The 19,536-nt window shown below is 42.6% G+C and overlaps 2 protein-coding genes across 7 annotated transcripts in view; one reads left to right on the top strand and one right to left on the bottom strand.

The window, feature by feature from the left end:
- Nucleotides 1-7,455: 7,455 nt before the first annotated feature.
- LOC110980513 (uncharacterized) lies at nt 7,456-13,452 on the bottom strand. The gene is made up of 4 exons (XM_022237266.2): nt 13,386-13,452; nt 10,165-10,646; nt 9,408-9,536; nt 7,456-8,112 (listed from the first exon to the last, which is right to left on the bottom strand). Exons 1-4 carry the CDS (start codon nt 13,450-13,452, stop codon nt 7,969-7,971), a joined length of 822 nt encoding a protein of 273 aa, XP_022092958.2. The 3' UTR covers nt 7,456-7,968.
- LOC110980526 (protein Smaug homolog 1-like) overlaps nt 12,499-19,536 on the top strand; it is a 46,197-nt gene continuing 39,159 nt past the window's right edge. For 3 of the 6 annotated variants that reach the window (XM_022237291.2, XM_087134302.1, XM_022237294.2), the window contains exons 1-2: nt 12,499-12,694; nt 17,058-17,437. In XM_022237291.2, the coding sequence (XP_022092983.1) occupies nt 17,230-17,437 (208 nt within the window). In that variant the 5' untranslated portion in view covers nt 12,499-12,694; nt 17,058-17,229. Of the gene's footprint in view, nt 12,749-16,679; nt 16,701-17,057; nt 17,438-19,536 lie in introns of those variants that run through there. The other 3 variants (XM_087134321.1, XM_087134310.1, XM_087134333.1) reach the window with 3 other exon arrangements.

A 19,536-nucleotide genomic window follows, 5' to 3' on the forward strand; every position in this document is an offset into this window, starting at 1 on the left:
TTTACACTCATCCACAGACACCTTTTATAATGTTCCAAAAAGTTTTATAGAACTCGGTGGTAAGTCCATCCAGTCCAGGGGACTTGTTCAGATTTAGCTGCTTGACTACGTTATCCATTTCATCTATTGTTACTGGACTATCGCAGTCTTCAGCGTCGCTTTCACTAAGTGTGGGTAAATGTTTATCCAGATAATCTAAACCACTCAGGTCAGTCTCAGCCTCGCAGTACAGGTTTTTAAAGAAATTCCGAATGTGTTGTTTTATTTCACAGGGTTCGTCAGAGATGTCACCAGAGGAGAGGCTAATTTTCAAAATAGTTTTGGGGGTTGAGTTGGATTTTTCTAAGTTGAAGAAGAAGGAAGACCAAGTGTCGATTTCCGTCGTGAGCCGGAAACGTGACCTAACAAGAGCTCCTTTAGCTTCCTGAACATAGCATTATTAAGGAGATATCTTTGTTATGGACAGATTTGAGTATCTTGAGTGGAAGCAGGGGAGCTCTGTGATTCATTGATTGAATTATGTAGGGAGCACATTTTTTCTCGCGGACAATTTTAGCTCCATACATTTGCGAAATAGATTTGATGTGAAACTTTCCCATGCCCCAGCAGGTACTGATGGAAGAGAAGTTACATTTTTCCATTTGCCAATTTTTCCAGAAACGTTGAAATATCGTTTTGATGGACTCATTTTGAAGCAAGGCATTATTAAAATGCCAATAAACGCTGCCCTGTTTCCTGAAGTCAGAAGAAGTTATCTTAAGGACAACGGCACTTTGGTCTGAAAGAGAACAAGGGTGAATATCACATGAGTCAACAGAGGACAAATAATGAACAGGGAGGTATATTCTGTCAAGCCTTGCTTTAGAGATATTTCTTGTTTTATCAGTGTTATATCCAAAACATGTAAGTTTGGAAAGGTTAGGATTATTTTTCTCCAGACATCGCCTTAGGAAAAGACGTTAATAACAGTTTCCAAAGTGGAGACAATTTTGTGTCTCCTTTCGGTAGGTTGTGAAAAACGATCTGAAAGTGAGTTATGTGTGCAGTTGAAATCTCCACCTAAAATAAATACTCTGCCGGCATGTGAGCAACAGTGTTCTTGGATGGCATAAAAACATTTCAAGGCAACACCGTCATCTTGGGGAATCAGGATGTTGTATATATGATAAGGAGTCGAGTAAATACTAAGCTCGATGTAGTGAGCATAGCCAGCAGAAATCGTGCATGATTGTAAACTATTAAAATTAGTGTTTTTCTTCACAAGAGTAGCCACGCCTGATCCGCGGGTGCTCCCAGGGGAACAAGACACGGCATACGGCCATGTTTTCCAACACAAATCTTCCTCCTTGAGATCATAAATTTCCTGTAAAAGAACAATGTCTGGATTTCTAAGAGTACTGTCTTAGTAAACACAAACTGAATTATTTTTAATGGGCGTCGAACACCCCCCTGTATTAAGCGTTGCTTAGGAGAGTGTCATGTGAAGAAGAAGACAAGAAGAGGAGAGTATCATGGAATAAGATGAATGAGATCAGTTGGATCAAGGTTCATGACGAGTTTGCCAATTCTCTGTTGCACGTTCTTCGTCAGCTGGGAACTGTTTCAAAGTGGTTTGAGCTTTTTGACTAGACCAGGGATGCCGTTAGTGAATTTGTTGGCAACGTTGAGCGGTTTAAGACGAGATTTGACGGCATTTGAGAAAATCAGCAATCTCCTCGTTTTTCAATGGCCCTTTTGAGAGATTTACACTCACCAGCCCGTCGTCATCTTGAGTAAGTTGACTCCAGTCGGAGGAGATTGACTCTTGGTCACTTTCCATTTCCTGTTGAGATGGCTGTGTTTGTGACTCCAAAGACATTTGACTGTCATCGAGGACCTAGGTGATATTTTCCTCTGTGTCCATTTGAGGTGTGTCACTTTGTTTTCGCAATATTCGTTGTATAGAGGGTGATTTGAGTGGCACTAGAGGATTAGGAATGCCCTCTTTTGGTTTAGATGGCTTGTGTTTCGTTTTTGTTACTACCTCAGCAAAGAGAGGGAAGAAACTCTAGAGGGTGATGTGGTCGTACATATCATTTCTTTTTCCTTTCTTGCCTTTCTGGAGATTTTGCTGCAGGAGGCGAGGCGAAGCGTCTGGTTTGGTAGATGGCCCTTAAGCCTCACAAGTGTCTGCGATTCTGTTTGCAGTGAGTGAAGATTGATTGTGATCGGTAGTGTTACGTGTACTGTTGTTTGGTGGGTGTTTGGGATCAGATTCTTTTGCTGTGCATGAATTTCGGGGGAGGATTCAAAGGGTGGTGTTCGCCTCAGACGTGGACGTTTCTGATTGTTTTGGTTTTTTGCAGTTTTTACTTATATGGCCATTCTCTCCGCAGTTGAAACATCTGACAGACTCGTTAGAGATAAACACTCTGTAGTTTACTGCTGCGTAAGTAGTGTTCATATGAACAGGTATGGTGACATTTGTTTCTATGATGACATGTACTTGACATCTGAAAGACATGACACGAGACAATTCTTTGTCTTTTATCCCTAGCGGTATGGGTTTGATTGCTGATACTGGTTTACAGAAACCTGACAGGTTTCGCACAATGACTGCATTGGGTAGTTCAGAGTAGACATTAGAAAGCACCAGTCTTTCAGTGATTAAAGAATCATTATGCTCTAGCCCAAATACGACAGATTCTTCAGTAGTAGGGGTAAGAGATTTCTGGACCAGCCCTCCGGTCCAGTAGGGACTTTCCCTTACCACGTGACTCCCGGACTAAAAGGGACCTTCCCTTACCAGAAGGGACTTTCCCTTACCGGGGAATTTCCCCCACCCCCGGGGAATGGATCGCCCGACGACGACATCTCACAAAAGGTGGCCCAAAACCGAAAATAAAAACCCTCATTCTCCCAAAGAGGAAGAATGAGGCTCCAATAAAATTGAGATTGAATTTATAAATACCTTTATAAAAATTACACAATGAATACTCCACAAAGACCGCAACGACGTTCTGTCTTAGCGGACTTTAGACGATTGAAAAAAAATCATTTTTATCCGATTTTGTCAAAAAATATAAGGTATCATTACTACCACCTCGTAAAAAAAGTCACACCAAGCCTGAACTCGTACAAGCGATTCGAGCGAGCCAACAATAATTTAAAAATCTTACACGCCAATCATGTCGTCAGCTTTTAAAAATAGCCCAAGACAACAACACACCCTTTACGGCCACGGGGGCAAAAGGCAAAATCACACATTAAACCGGAAGCAATCGGAGAGGTAAACATGCGAAGAATGCCGACGACTTGATTCACTTTTTCGATTTTTACAAAAGTCTATCGAGAATAAAGCGTTGACCGACAGACGATGGCTTAAATTTCACAAACGTGGACTTTCCAACACCCATTTCACAAATTCCACGCATCAAATCACAAAACAACTTGGCCATTAATGTATTTGGTTACTCGGACAAGGATAGCATCTACATACTTTATAAAACTAAACACACGTCCATCAATTTATTTTATTTTAGCCGAGATGAAATAGCCCACTACTGCTGGATTAAACATTTCTCTCGGTTAATGGGCGACGTCAGCAATCATAATGGCAAATCGTACTGGTTTTTTAATTGGTTGTCTCACTTTCAAATGGAAGAAAGACTCGGCAAACACCAAGAAGATTGCCAAGGAATGGACACGGCGCCTTGTAAAGTAGAGTTACCTATAAAGGGCCAAATATTCTAAAGTTTGAAATTACAAGAAAAAACAAGACGCTCATCATCTACGCGGATTTCGAATCTGTTTTAGAGCGTCTCCCACCAAAACCGTCAAACATGGTCAAAACACAAATTCACAAGCCCTGCGGCTATTCTTACGCGGTCGTTGGATGCGACGGTATTTGTACCTTTTTGTACCATTTGTCATTTCATGCAGTCGCTATCGTGAGAGGTTGACACGATCAACAAAACATTTGCCAATCCAAAGCCCCTTACTTGGTCCAACTAATTGCAAAAGCAACGTCTGCTGAATTTGCAAAAGGCACATCGATTCAACGAAAGAATCACAATGCCGATGCCAAATCCTGGACGAGCCAAAAAGTAAAAGCGCAAAGGCCGCCTTTAGTTCCTTAAACGATCGCTGTTTTAAGAACTACATTTGCATGAGCTACGAAAAGCCCATCGACAAGTTTCGTAAGGTCAGAGATCATTGTCACGTAACGGGCAAGTATCGAGGTCCGTCGCACGCTCATTGTAATTTTAAACTCAGAGTAGTACCAAATCAAACGCCTGCTCCAGTGATTTTACACAACTTTGAGAAATATTATGCAAAGTGCTCGAGCCTTCGACGGTAGTAAAATCAACGTCATTGCCAAAAACACCGACAATTTTTCGTTTTCGTTTGACCAACTTAGGTTCCTAGACTCGTTTCATTTCATACCTGCATCGCTCGATCGATTGGTTAAAAAATTTTCACCCGAGGATTTCAACTGCTTCGCGAAAAATTTCCAAATAACACGGACTACTGTTTATTGCAAGAACAAAATTTAAAAGTGCAAAAGGAGTTACTAAAGTAGTAACCCCAAAACAGTTATCACACGCCGCGTATAAAAATTGTTTATTTGAACAAACACAGCATTTTAATAAACAGCAGCTTTTCAGATCGGATAAACATCTGTTGTTCACAGTCTCGCAAAATAAGCTGAGCTTTTCGCCGTTGGACACGAAACGGTACATATATACCAACCGGGATTAAAACTTTAGCCTCTGGGCATTATCGTATATTGGAATCTGACGGCAATTCGGTGTCTTTGGGTATCTCTTGAAGTTTTTCTCTGACGAAACTACGTTTGGGCCCGTCCAACAAATAATATAAAGTGGGCCCCGTTTTCACCCTCTTGCCGTTGACCCGTTTAAACTGACTTTCACGCTTCTTTGGTAAACGTCCACGGACCAGACGGGATCGGTTGCCCTCCTGACGGTGCCACCTTCTTGCTCAACCGGTAATACAGATATCGAACGACTGCATTCGAGAGCAATTCAATTTCTCTTCTTTTTGGGACATGCGCGCTTGGTGCTTGTTTAACGCGGTCTAACTTGATGGATGCTGCAGGTTCTTTGTCAATTAATCGCTCATCGAGCGATTTTATTACTTAGGGCGGACGTTTTACCCATTCTACGTTACGTTCAACGACGTTTAACACTTCTTGTGCATACTGATGACCAAATAAACGCTTGGCCAATGTGCGGTTAAACCCTGGGACGATTCCCTGCGATCGATGGACTCCGGGTTCCCCCACTTGAATTTTGACCTCGTGTTTTTTTTTTAAACTCGCCTTTAAATTCAGATCCTGCATCCACCAAATTTAGGCCAAGTCAGAGGCGACCTTTTGTAAATCTGTTTAACGGTCTCTGACGTTTATCTGGTCGTTTTACTCGTCAACGGTTCGGCCTCTTGTGCACGCGATTTTTCCCAGTCTTGTTTCGCTTGCGCCAGTTGCTCCAGAGCTAGGTCATGACGCTTTTTTCTCGTCTACTGTATTTTTAGATAAGCTGCTAAATAAAAAATGAGCCGGTAAAAGCCAATGCATTGACTATGACCATCATTAAAGCACTCGCCATTTTAAAATGTAAACGTTGTACATTCCCAGCGTTCGAGCGACTGACCCACGAACAACAAATCGAGCTATTCGTGAACAAACGAGAACAAGCTGCCCGAACTCAGACGTTGCGTCGTGCGATGTGCCGTGCGTCGCTTGGTACTTTAGGCGACGTAATACGCGACGCACGGCACAACATACGACGCGACGCATGAATGTGCAATGCAACAGGTCACGAAAGGAGTGACGATTAGGCAGAATAAAAGGAAACAAGGAAAGGATGTCAAACAGCACGAAACGACGGGCGATGGCACGACACGAAGTATGTGTACAAACGTAATTGAAAGAAGGTGACAAGAAAACATGATGCAAGGGAGCTGTCGTGCCATCGTGTGTTGTAGTTGCGTCGCCTAGAGACAAGCAAAAATGTACCAATACTGGTGCATAATACCAAACATACCTACTTACACCATATTGGACAAGGCCAAAGTAGATGTTGTACAAATGTCGTGTAAAGGGGTAAAAAAAAATCACACACACACGTCAGCCAACATGTTTTCCTTGGAGACCTAGCACGCAACAAATATCATTCAAAGTCTAACGCAGCAGCCAAGGACTTACAATAAACACTGCCATCTTTCTAAGCTAATTAACTGGCGTGTCGCACACGGCACAGCCACGACGTGTGATGTCTGCTCATTGTAGTGATACTAGCGGGATGCCGGGCTTCGCGCGGCGCCCGCTAGATCATGGGTTGGGCGGAGACATCAATGCCGATTTTTTTCTATTACGCCACAATATCAGGATTTGGACGATGTCCAGACTTGATATGCTGAAAGAGACCTTGCTTTGCACGGGGAGTAGCCCAGTGAAGTGTAAACAAAAACGAACATTGGCATGGGAAGCAGTATGTCAGCAACTCACGCCTGTTTGGGAATATTTCAGCTGTGCCCGGCCATTCAAGATTGACAGGAGTAAATTCTACTGGGCGGCCTGTTCTACTACTTCGCGTTGTTAGGATAGGAGCTGAATATAAATAGAATGCAACGTTTGTCGACATATTTTTGTACGTCCCCCTTTTCATCGGTAAAAGCATGACTCTGTGCACAGAAATCCATTCCAGTGTAATTTTATTGACATCAGATTGGACGTTTTTGTTTGTATCACCAAAACAGAGAAGTATTATTTCTGTTGGCACAATTAATAATATAGAAAAAACATATAGATAAAACTGAACATTATTGACCAAAAACGTACAGAAGAACAAAACCGCCCAGTTAAAATTACGTATAGACTGTCACAGAGGCCTCAAATGTGTGACGATGTTTTTAAGCTGTAGTTGGCACATCTCCGAGTACTTTTTAGATGTACCGTCATTAGCCCAAGGATGTGGAAAGCCCATGAGCGTTTTGTGGTTTTAGAAAAGTTGTGTACTAAAAATGGTGTTCCGAAAGATGACTAGCTAGCCCGGCCCGTGTTGAAATGAGGAATTTTGGAAACGTGTGCTGGGAAACACACTTTGTATAGATAACAGTCTTATGATGTGTAGAAATCTCAAGCTTGATTTTCTCTAAAGCAACCGTTAACGTTGTTAAATTTACTTTGTCAGCGCTGTGGACTTCGAAGTTTTTAATATCGTTAGTGATTTGTTTAGTTACTTTGAGCAAGGAAATGTCTTGTTACTCCGTGCACAGAAAAAAAGGCCATTCCAGTGTATTTTTATTGAAATCAGATTAGGATTTTTTTGCCCATCATAAACATACCCAAGTTTAATTTCTATTGGCTCAGTTAAGAATACAGAAAAAACATACAGGTAAAAACAATACAGGAATAAACAAGTTTATTCACCAGAAGCGTACCCAAACAGACAAAAAAAAACGCTTAGTCAAAGTTACGTATATCCAAAAACTTTTTAAGCGTATAACGTTGTTTTTTTAAGCTGTAGATGGCCCATTTCTGAGTACTTTTTAGATGTACCGACATTAGTCTAAGGATTTGGAAGGCCCATTAGCGTTTTGTGGTGTTTATTAGAAAAACTGTGTACTAAACTCTGAAGGATGCCTAACTGGCCCAGTCCGTGTTTAATTCAGATGATGAGGTTAAATACAAATCAACCATATTTCGCAGAATTGCTGGGGTAATGGGCTCTTTCTTCACGGTGGGCTTGGAAAGTTTTCTTTTCAAACCTTCCCATGTAGACCAAAGTTGTTTTGGTTGGATCGTTGCTGCCAGCTGTGTTGTGTGCCCATGATATTGCCGAGACTGCCTTAATTATGGATGCTGCAGAATTGCTCAAACGGCCCAGATGGATCAAATACAGCACCACATCGTAAGGATCAGCCTCGATGCTTTTCTTGCCATAATTCGATGCCCACTTGTGCCAGTTAGTGAAGGCATAGGAATACTACTTCACAGTAGAGTCCAGCTCTAGCTTTGAGGACGATGTCGGGTAATTCCTTAGCGAGCTCCCTCAAGTCTTGTTCCCTGACCTCATGCTTCTCTCGCCATATTCCACTGTTGAATATTATCTGTAAATAAAGCGGATTTTGTGCCTTGGTCAACATACACAATTCTCAGTCAAAACTGAAATCTAGCCTCACTGCCAGAATCTTACTTCTCGTAATATTAGCCAGGAACTCGGCATTCCCCCCTCTACCAGGGTTAAATATCCCCATTGCCTGGGAAGTTCACAAATCTCTACAATTGCTCTTGCCGGATTGAGACCGTCTGGATAGAGCATCGGCCAGATAAAGGGGCCGAAAACCAACATGGACAAACCAGTGTTCCAATAGCCTTACAAGCTTCCATATGCTTGAGCACTCGAGGTATTAAAGAGATGGGAGGCACTACCCAATTATTCTCTGCTTTCCAATCTACCGTGAATGCATCAATTGCTTCACAACCTGGATTCCAGTACCTTGAATTTAACCTTTTTGTCTTGTTGTTATAGTAACTGGCGAATCCATCGATAGAATGTGGGCCCCATAAATTATCTAGAACTGCAAAAACGTGTTCTGCAGCACACCAGTCGTCTTGATCTACATGTACAATACGACTTAACTTGTCTGCCTTTTCATTCTTTGATCTTGGAATCCACTCCATCTCGATGTGGATATTATGCATTAAGCACGTCTTACAAATGCTCAGAGCAACTTTTTGCAATTCTTTCTTCATACTACCCCTGGTTGCTATCCTAGCAACAGCCTGGTTGTCGGTGAACCACTTGGTCTTTCGGCAGGACAGCTTTGTAGCCAGTGACACCAGAACTAAATCAACTGCTTTTAGTTCCCTCCAAGTGGAGCTCTTCCCTGACTGTATATTGTCCCACGTTTCCCTGTACTGACACGTCCCCGGTATCCACTAGATAGCCGCCAAAACCAGTCGAACTAGCGTCTGAATACAGAATTTTGGAACATTCTTTGCGGGTTCCTAAACTGACTTCATTCATTTTAGTTATATTACTTTCCCAAAATTCCAGCTCGCTTCTAGCTTCTGGGGAAATTTAGAATTCAGAATCCCGTGTCGACCTGGTCTCGATAAGAAGATGCCGCAAATACTTAGTCATTACATTGGCTATGTTGCCTATCATGACTAAATTCGTTGGCATAATTTTGCCAACCAACTTCGCTAGAGATCGAGCTGTCGCTTTCTGCATCAAACTTTTGATATCTTGCTTCATGGATAGCACCCTCCTGTCAGGAACCCGAAAAGTACCCCGAGTCAGATTAATTTCATATCCCAGCCATTCAATCGACCTAACTGGTACCCAAACATTCTTTTGAACATTAAAGACAAAGCCTGAGCTAATAATATCCCTTTTTACCTCTTCGCTCATCACCAGGGCTTCTGGGAGAGTGGCTGCAAACCCAAGCCCATCATCTAGATAAACTACAACGGACTTTCCTTCACTTCTCCACTTTTTGACGAGTGGCCGGATTACTTTTGTGAATATCTGTGGTGCAGTGGAAAGTCCGAATGGAAGCTGATTGAATGTATAGAAAGACTGGGTATCGTTTTCTTTCCATGAAAAACCCAAATATTTGACATGTTCTTGGCAAATGTCCACATGGTGGTAGCCAGATTTAAGATCGAACTTAAAGACATAACCTCCCTTCTTTAGGAACATAAGGATCGTACGCATGTCTTCGTACTTCATAGAAGCTTTGTCTAGGTACTCGTCAACCAGCCTCAGATCTAGAATGAGACGTTTGTTGCCGTTACTTTGAACAGAAACTGCCAATGGATTGACTACTTTAGGCATGGATTCTGTTTTCTGGATAGTGCCCAGCTGTAAAAGTTCGGTAACCGCATCAATTACGAACTCCCTATGAATTAAAGCCGATTTGTTGCTGTTGTATAAGCATAGCTGGTGGTTCAAAAACAAAAGGCATAACCTAACCATATTCAATTGTCCTTAAGACATTCTCAGGTAGAGCAATGGCTTTTCAAAATGCACAGTGTTTCTTTAATCTACCTGCGACTTTAATGCTCGGTAACCCATCTTTTTGCTCATATTCAACAATAATCCTCAACCACAAATGGAACGGTTTCGCCTACCCCTTGTTTTCTGTATACTTAACTGTACTGGCTTGTAGCTGAGGAGGTTGCAGTTGCTGGTTTGCTGACGGCAAATCTTCCTGGCAGGTCGCTCTCCAATGGGCAAAGCTGCCACAAATGAAGCAAGATCCCCCTTGGAATTTGGACACTCCGGCAAGGTAGGGGTAAGATTGGGAAGAGCGACGAAAAGAACTATCGCTAGTAGACGCCCACGAAGAGCTGCTGTCCCATTTGGTCTTCTTCTGTTGTTGATTCGTTGTCGTTGACGCTGCTTTCTTTTGCTTGGCCTTCCTTGCAGCCCTGTTCTCCGTTCTGGTGATCTTGGCGTCGTCATCTTCGTTGTCAGCTAGCTGGTGAGACTTGTACTCAGATACGGTCGCCCAACCATACGAACTGGAATCTGCCAGCCTAATCAACTTCTGGCGCTTGTCAATCGCCTCTATGGCCTTCGCCAAACTAGCTTTTATATCAGCTACCTCCAGGTTGCCGTCGTCTTCTACTCTCCCTTTGAGCGTCTGGATGATCTATCTGACTTCTCTGTACAAACACAATTTACCCCAAACATTAAAGAAAAGGTCCAAAAAATACATGGGGAATTGTTAATTCTGGAACAGTTGTTAATATATTATCAATTGATATTTACAAATAGGTCATTTGAAAGACATTTTGTGGTAAATTTTTCAGCATTATGGAGACATTGGCATTTAGGGAGACAAATCAGTGTCTTTTTATTTTCAAACTACCAGAAGGAGGCCGAATTTTACCGTGCATATTTTGAGAGATGATATTTTGGGGCCTAAAATGAAAACATACAAAGTTTGGTTCAGATCAGATTAGGGAATATTGATGTGACAGTAAAGTTGGAAGAATTTTGTGCACATTCTTATGGGAATGTCTACCTAATGACCCATAATCAGCTGGAACCCATCGACTGCACACAAGTAAATCTTTGCAACGTTGTACAATCTCGTTTTCAGGTTAGCACGGGCAGTGAAAACAAACGTGCATGAACATGGAGACCTAGGTACGATATTGCCGGAAGTGAAAGGTTGTTAAGACTGAAATTCGTTTTTTACCTTTCTTCATGTAACTTTTCCTAATATTACTTGAGGAAGACAATAGTAAAATTCCAACCTGAGCGTTTCATGGGGTGGTTTCAGTTAGGAATTAAAAAAATACATCTTGAAAATAGTCCCGGCGGTGCCCGCTGCTTCACTCGACTCGGACCGGCTACCCGACGCCGGCAAGCTCGGTGGTCGAGTGGTTAAGACATCTGCACTAGTAAGCAGGAGGTCGCGGGGTCGAGTCCCACCCGAGTAAGCTTGTGAGGTTTTTTCGCAAGCTCTCGGACAAGCACTGAGCATACAGTGCTTATTAATATACGTTGAGTAAGGGCAAAAACCCGTTATATAAATTAACCCTTGGTCCTTGATTAAATATACCACTCATTTCCGTGTCCGTTGCCAGTCTTAAAAAGCCAACCCCGTCACCCCCCTCCAAAAAAAAACTTCGAAAAAAATTAATCGTTTTCACAGTTAAAATGTGCCTTAACACACGCGCGGTCCTTTTTCCGTTTCTAAACCGACATAATTACGGGAACCGTGCAACGCCGGATTCCAGGAGCATGGTGGCGTGAGAAATAAATGTTATAGAAATAGACCGCAGTCCTGACTTACAGGTTATAAATTTCGGTTCATCAACTCTCACGGAAACAAAGTGCGGAATTTTACTCTCAAATTTTCGTAAAAGTTATCCTCAGACCACAAATTATTAATTACCTGCGTGAATATTGTCCGACAATTGCGAACTCAACGGCGCAAACTTAAAATTTCCGATGCCACGATGAATAGAATTACCGCAATACGAGAATTGATTTCGTGAAAATTTCCAATTTTTGGAATTTTAGTAATGTTGGAATTGAGACCGTAAAAAATTATGTACATGTACACGTGGCTCTGATTACGCTTCCGTGTCATCTGCCAATCCCTGCAAACTGCAACAGCGACCTCTGAAAGATTTGATGGTTTTACAGAACAGAAACATAAACAGCAAGCCATATCTGAAACATATGCGGCTTCGTCTCTTTTCTGTGTGGAGCCACATATCAGTGGCAAAGACCGAGACCTAGCCCTAGACGCAGGATTTGGACCACGGACTATCAAGCAGGGACGACGCGTACGCAGCCTGTCGTTTGCCGCCTTGATAGACTGGTTCCCGCCCCCCAGAAAAGAGCCACATGTATAATCTCAAACTACAAAGGTCGGGACCAGCCTAGAGGGCCAAAGAAAAACGATCCGATGGTACCCGGCTAGGCTACGAACTCCAGGTACGTGGTGGAGCCAGTGAAACTGTTTGTCTGCCAAGTTCATGCATCGATGACATACATGTACATGTATTTTGTGTGACCAATAAATATGTAGGCCTATGACGGATGGGATGACTTGGAAGAATAGACCTCAGCCAGCTACGCTCTATCGTAGTCGTACATGTCTGTATAGTGCACTATACACTGTCAAGTATTAATGGTGTCCCTAACAACATGATGTTGGAAATGTAGGTAGGCCTATTTACAACATGTACATGTAATTTAGGAAATAGCGAATTACGGTAAGACTAGCATGCATGACTAGAGTAATTACATGTGTAGGCCAAGCCTGCTTTATTTCGAGAACTTGAAGTTACTACTACTAGCCTATGTACATGTACGTAATTGAGTACTCCTTGTGACATACTAGAAGTACGGACTGAGCGATAACTTAAGATACTACGTTACGTACATGTACCAATGGGCTCTTCCAAAACTTGGCTAGCAGTTGTAATATGTCTTGGCATGGAACAGCCGTTGAGACGATGAGGGGTCAAGTGATGTAATGTTCAACGACCTTATTTTAAAGATGGAGACTGTGAGAGCGAGCCTGTGAGATTGAATGGGTGAAGGTAAAAAGACTGGAAAATACCAAAACAAAGTGAGTGAAATCATTCAATAAATGGCACTGAGAAAGTGGAGAGGCTAAGGTCGTATCTGTGTGCAAAAAGAATTGCACCTACGATTATAAGAGGGTGCGCCAAACTTGTTCACTACACCGACATGCAACTTGTGGGGTGCCACACTTGTGGGACTAGTAGGCCTATGGCTAAGCTCTTCTTAAAACATGTAAAAAGGGAGTGAACAAGGTTTTACTAGAGCACGAGACGGAGTAGGCTACGTGTAGGCCTAATTTTTTTTAATGAGATGTTTGCTCACCAGTCTCTCGCTCCCACCCGCTGACGGTCACTCCGGTCATGCCGTTTGTGTTGACCAGATTACGCATGTGTCAAGCCTACCACTCACCAGTGACCCCACTTGTTTTGTATGTGATATCAAAGGTCGTTTTTTGAAACGGGTGGATTCGGCTTAGACTTCAGTTTTGCTGGTTCCAATTCCAGCCATTTTGAAGCAGCGTTGGAAACCACATGTTCAAGCTCTGACTGGAACCAGTGAAACGCAAGTATAAGCTGAGTCCGTGCATTTTGAGACTGCCCGGTGGGGCAAGCGTGGTCATTGGTGGGCTCGACGCATGCGCAATCTGATAAACACAAACAGTTTGAACGAAGCAACTGTCATCAGGTGGAAGTTACAGATTGATGAGCAAACATCAAATTTGTTTCAAAAAATACTCCATCTCATGCTCTGCAACAATGTTCACCCCCTTTTTAAGATCTGCGAAGCAGCGTCAGCATTCGTGGTTCTTGCAAAATGGCAGGTACTTTGCCAGTGAAAGCAGAGACCATGGCGATGTACGCATAAATCAGCCAGTCCGAGGATCGGGTTGCACAATCTTTTCTGTGACCAATGCGTATGTGCACACTTGTTACAATTGTTTTCCTTGGCCCGGTGTGGTTACTACCCGTGATTTTGTGAAACTCTAGGATGTCTACGCTGTCCTGTAGATTACTCAGGTTTGCTGTCAGGCGTGTCAGGGGAAATGCTATTTAATAGCTTTGTTCCACCTGTGAATCATTCACGTATCAAGTTTCAAGATTTCAAAAACCCATAGCCTTATGACACCATGTAAACTGTATTGGCTCGAAGTCACACAGAGTATGACGGAGTAGTGACTTTGAGTTCTCGAAGTATCCAGAAATCAGTCTCCCATGTTTTCAGACTCCATCCAGACCAGGCAGTGGAGTGGTACATGTAGAGCTGTTGGCATGGCCATGGTTGGCAGGGTTGGGACCTTGTTTAGGGTTTGTCGCTTGCGTTCCACTGCTCCATTTTCCGTGGTTGACGTTGGCATGTCAAGACAGCTGGAGTGACAAATCCAATGCCACCAACTTTAATTTGAGGGCTTAACCTACGTTTATGAATGTATATACATACATATGTACTATCAGACATAAACAGGGCCCTACATGTACGTACATGTACCAGTACACGTATACTCCAAGTCGTGCAAAAATTCGTCCAGAGTGGGGAAAACACCAAGAGGCAATGTTTTTTCTTCCAAATGAGGAAAATGGGAGTTTTCTGCAAATAGCAACCAGAGAGATACATGAACATGTACTGTATACATTAGCCTCGTACATTTAACTACATACAGTGAACATACCAGTGCAATTTCAGCTCATGAGATCCAATGGATGTCTGATAATATCCCCAAACATCCCGGATAAACTTGATTGAGAGAAATTGCTATCAATTGGTACAGGGCCCAGTATGTTGACAGAGGCCCTGTTCACAGGTCTAGAATATACATTTGTTGCCTACATCCATGACATCATGTGCACAAGTGTATTAATTAAAACCTCTTTGCGCCGGGAGGCGGCTATAGCCGGCGTAAAAATTGAGATCCTCAGCCCGCTTTTCAGTTATTATTCTCAGCCCACGTTCGAGTGAACACGGTGAAAGAAGGCAGACCCTGGGTCTTGTATTTATGGTAATTGGTCTTTGTGCGTAGCCCAGAATTGAAAAGACAAATTTTGCATCATAATCACCAGCTTCACAATAGTCCCCACTTTGAAAAGAGGCAACGGGAATGTGGAAGGATGAGTAGAACCGCATGCCACCGAACAATCAGCCTTTTCACCGTGTAATTCAAAGCGTGCAGAGCACGCAGGGCCACAAACCGAGAATTTGCGGTTTGGCAGGTGGCCTTCATGGCCAAGCGAGGCAGGAATTCTTGGAGTCGGCTTTCAGGAAGAAATAAGGGTCGTCAAGGGTTTAATTAACCACTTTCTGCCGGGCGGCCCGTTTTCGAGCACGTACATTTATAGGCTTTAAATGCAGAGCCGGGGAGCCCGAACTGGGACAAAAATGTTGGGCCTTATAACAAAAGACCGTGCTCAGCACAAAAGACTGAGCTACTACTACATTACGGACATTTTTTTCTCTCAATAGTGGAGATAATCCAGCCTTGTTTTGAAACAGTATAGAGCAAGTGGATTACCACCGGGGACAAAAGCTTTCCACCACTGCAGGGATGAGCCACACAGCACCGCTGCACGCTAATCTGGCCCCTATTGAAAAGAGGTCAGCAGTGCACTGTGTCAGTTTCTGGAACAAAAGAATCTTACGTAACAACGCACAATTTGGGCTCTTTTTCCGAGGCTGCAGGCCAGGCTGAAATATTCAGGAGTCAATGAAGGTTACTTGTCAGCTTTAGAGTAGTGCCCAGTAGTATGTGGGTATAAACGGCCATTAAATGAAATGATTAATTTTTACAAAATTTTGAAAACAGAAAATCTTGAAAAGGACCCAGCATCTTGTCTTGCTCAAGAAAAATCCACCCGGCAGCAAGTGGTTAAAAGTCATTAGTCGTACTTGTGCGAGAGCCAGCGCGTGAACCAACATGACTGCATATACCATTCGTTTGCAAAAGTCTTTTTATTTTGTATAAATGATGTCACACTTCAGTTCTCTATATCATTGAATTATACATGTAGATTTTTACAACTTGGGAGTGGCCCCTTGAAAGTTTGAGGGTTTTGGGATCTTCCCGCTGCAGTCCTCTGGCAGACTACCAAGTCTTATGAATCTCTGCCAGTAGTCTACAGGGTGATGTGTGTATGTGTACTTGTCTGTAGGGAAGTCCTCATTTGACTTCAGGACAACCGCTGGCATGATTTGCTTTGAGCATCCTGCCAAGTCAAACGCATCTGGTTCCTGTGCGGTGCAGTGTCATCACAAGCGTCAGAGGCAGTGCAACAAGAGAACTGTTAGGTCATGCACCACTTCCTCATTGTGAAAAGTGGCAGCTTTGTTGCGGGCAAGTCACTGACTGTCTTGTGCTCATTGACGGACCGTACATCTGACCACACTACTACAGTAGTTACATGAACTGTTGGCCGTGACCCTGCATAGACGTGTACATTGTTGAGACAGTACAGTTATCTCTGAGAGTCAAGAGAGTCATCCCAGATGGATAATGTGTACTGGCATACCAGTACATGTATCTGGGAAGGTAGCTCATGTACATGTACGTTGTTCTGTAGAACATGTACATGCACCGGTAACTGCTCCATTGTCAAAACTCCTCTTATTGGTATCCCAGGGTGCTGGAAAGTTTGCAACAGCTGTAAGGTACATGTATCGTACATGTACCAGTACATGTCCCTGCACCTTGTTTCTCACTGTTGAAAAGAAATTTTTGTAGGATTTCAGTAACATGTAGGTTGCTACATGTACATGTGGGTGTCTTTCGAACAGTGATATGAAGTGAACGACAGTGTTCATGCACATGTGCATGTACACGTACCATACGCACCATATGTTCCAATGCATGTACATACACTGTACATGTATGTCACATGTACAACATACATTTGTAAATAAAGATTCACTGTTACTGGTACATGTACATGTACATGTATGCGTACTTAGATATGTCTTAGCATCTTTTCATGTTTGTAATATGTTTTGTTCATTGTAATTCTACAGGTACCGTAACGTAACAGTACATGCAATGGACAACTGTTAATGGCACTGCATCAACCGTACACGTGTGTGTGTGAAAAGAGACTCCTGCTGGTCATATTGGCTCTAGACTGCTGTTCCAGGAGATAATGTGGTGTCAGCCACCATTGGCACTGGTTTACGCTGGACAACAGCAATGAAGCCCGCCTATCTGTTCCGTGACCAGGTCAACGCTCTGGCCATTTGGTTCAAGGAGTGGAACGACTGTGAGCAGACCGTGGCCCTGTATTCACTCCTGAGGAGGGTCAGCCCGACACAAGCCCGCTTCTTAACGCAAGTTCTGGAACAAACCCTTGCCGATTCTGATGAGTGCCAGCGATTGGAACAAGAGGCTAATGACATCAGTAAGTCATTTATAACCAAACTCTTATGTACCGGTAGATAACGGTACATACACCCTGCATACTTTTATTCTGTACATGCAATGAAGTGATTAATTTCTGAAGATAATTTCCTTCAAACTTGGTAGCTTAAGAACAAAATTTGTTCAGTACAGGCTATGGTTAGATCTTCTGAGGATGATCAAAATTCAGATATGGTACTTGTAATATATGTGGTGTAAAAAAATGCATAAATCATTGCTGATTTGGATTAATCATTGTTGATATTTGATTTAAGTCGGCAAAAGTTCAAAAGAGATAAGTTGTGATGGCAATATATTATTTTTTTTGGACTTGCAGGAACTTCCAACCTGAGTTCTCATTCTGGTAACTGTATCGTGTCGCTGTTGCAAAAGTCCCATTACTATCCCAACTCTGTGGTGTGCAGTACACACTGTGGAAAATGATGTTGAAACTTGCTTAAAGGACAATCTCTAACTGATATTTGGGGTATGGTCCAGAAATGTTGAACAGGTACATTGCATGGTCAAGAATTGCACTAGGGCCACCAGTTTAATGGTTGAACTTAAAGTACCTGGTCAGTGTTCCACCCTGGAATTTCACTGAACAGTTGAAAGTGTGTGGTTGCAGGTATGGAGCTCAGTCTATTGTCTGAGGCTGATTTCAGCTTCTACCAAGTCTATCCCACTGAGTGTCTTCTTGCACAGTATATAACAGTATGGATTCGGCCGTCTCATTTCTGGCTGCATATAGCACAGTACTGGCACATACATGTACATGTAAGTGCTTTTTACCAGGAGTGCGCTTCCATGTTCAAATGCATACAGTATTAGTCCCTGCCAGAAAATGTGTACTCTTACATGTACATGTACAGTGTAGGTCATACATACCGGTATATGTACACAATGTACATGTATGTACGATGATCGGGGAACAGTCCCCCGTTGCACGCAACTTGGCACTGTCTAGTCAGGTTGTTTACTTTACAAGGACTCTGAGCGTGCTTCGTGCAAACATAACGCGGTGTAGTACCCTGACGACATCATGCGTTCTTTCAGCGTTCCAATGAGTGCACGTACACTGATTGTTCGATGTACATGTATGTACAGGTGTACCGGCACATTGATTGTTTGATGTAATGTACATGTACGTGTACATTGTAAAAGTACTTGTGGCTGATCATGATCTGCAGGTTAACATACTGGTAGTAGTACTGTCACACACCCGAATGTCAGTTGCCTAAATTTGCGACGCATATAGGCCTATTTTGTTCGAATTTTAAGATCTGTGTGATTTTTTTGACTTTCCATAATGAAATACATACATGTCTACCATTCAGCAATTTCTATAACGTACTTGAATTTGTATTCAACGGGATGGAATACGACTCACTGCAATTTTTGATTTTCATGGGCGTGTCGATGTTATGACCACTGGAGATTAAAGGTGGTGTACACCACTGGTAAAATTCCAAAAATCGGACTTTCGTATAATCCTGAAATATCTTACTTGAAAGAAAGTACACAACAGTCACAATCAGTCTAAAACATTTCCACCGAGAATGATGTAGTTTTCGAGAAAAACAAAAATGTTTGTTCTCCTATTACGATGGTCGGCCGACCATCGTAATAGAGTCATTTCACTTCGCACATCACATTCTTTAACAGGCGCCAAATTTCTTATATGTAGCAATTGCAGATTTTGTGGGAGTCTCCATTAACCCTAACCCCCTAGGCCTTTTCACCAGGAACCATCCTCAATCTTCCAAAATCCTCCGATTTTCAACATGAAAAAATTGCATTCAGCCTCAATCCTCCAAAATCCTTCAAACTTTCTTGAAAATGTTTTTTGGAGGTCTGCCTGCTGCCTCAATCCTTCAAAATCCTCCAGCAATTCCTGTCATTATGTTGAGGCAGTGCGAAGGGCATTCTTGAGCAGTGCGGTTGATTCAAAGGAAATATCAAGATGAATTCATGCATGACTAAGCAAAAACAATACAAGGTCTAATCCACAACCTTCACACATGGCATCCTTCATAATCAGCCATGCACTTTTGCCATTCACCCTCAATCCTCCAAAATCCTCCAAAACCGCCCAAAGGA

Source organism: Acanthaster planci, linkage group LG01 (assembly GCF_054643075.1).
Source record: "Acanthaster planci isolate LZ-2023a linkage group LG01, COTS_SCS, whole genome shotgun sequence".
NCBI lineage: Eukaryota > Metazoa > Echinodermata > Asteroidea > Valvatida > Acanthasteridae > Acanthaster > Acanthaster planci.

Excerpts from the sequence above, each read along its gene's own strand:
- LOC110980513 (XM_022237266.2), bottom strand. The coding sequence starts at position 13,452 with ATGCGTAATCTGGTCAACACAAACGGCATGACCGGAGTGACCGTCAGC. Across the intron at positions 9,537-10,164 it reads CTCAGCTACAAGCCAGTACA|ATATTCACAAAAGTAATCCG; the intron begins GTTAAGTATACA and ends ACTGCACCACAG. Across the intron at positions 8,113-9,407 it reads CCCTGGTGATGAGCGAAGAG|ATAATATTCAACAGTGGAAT; the intron begins GTAAAAAGGGAT and ends CTTTATTTACAG.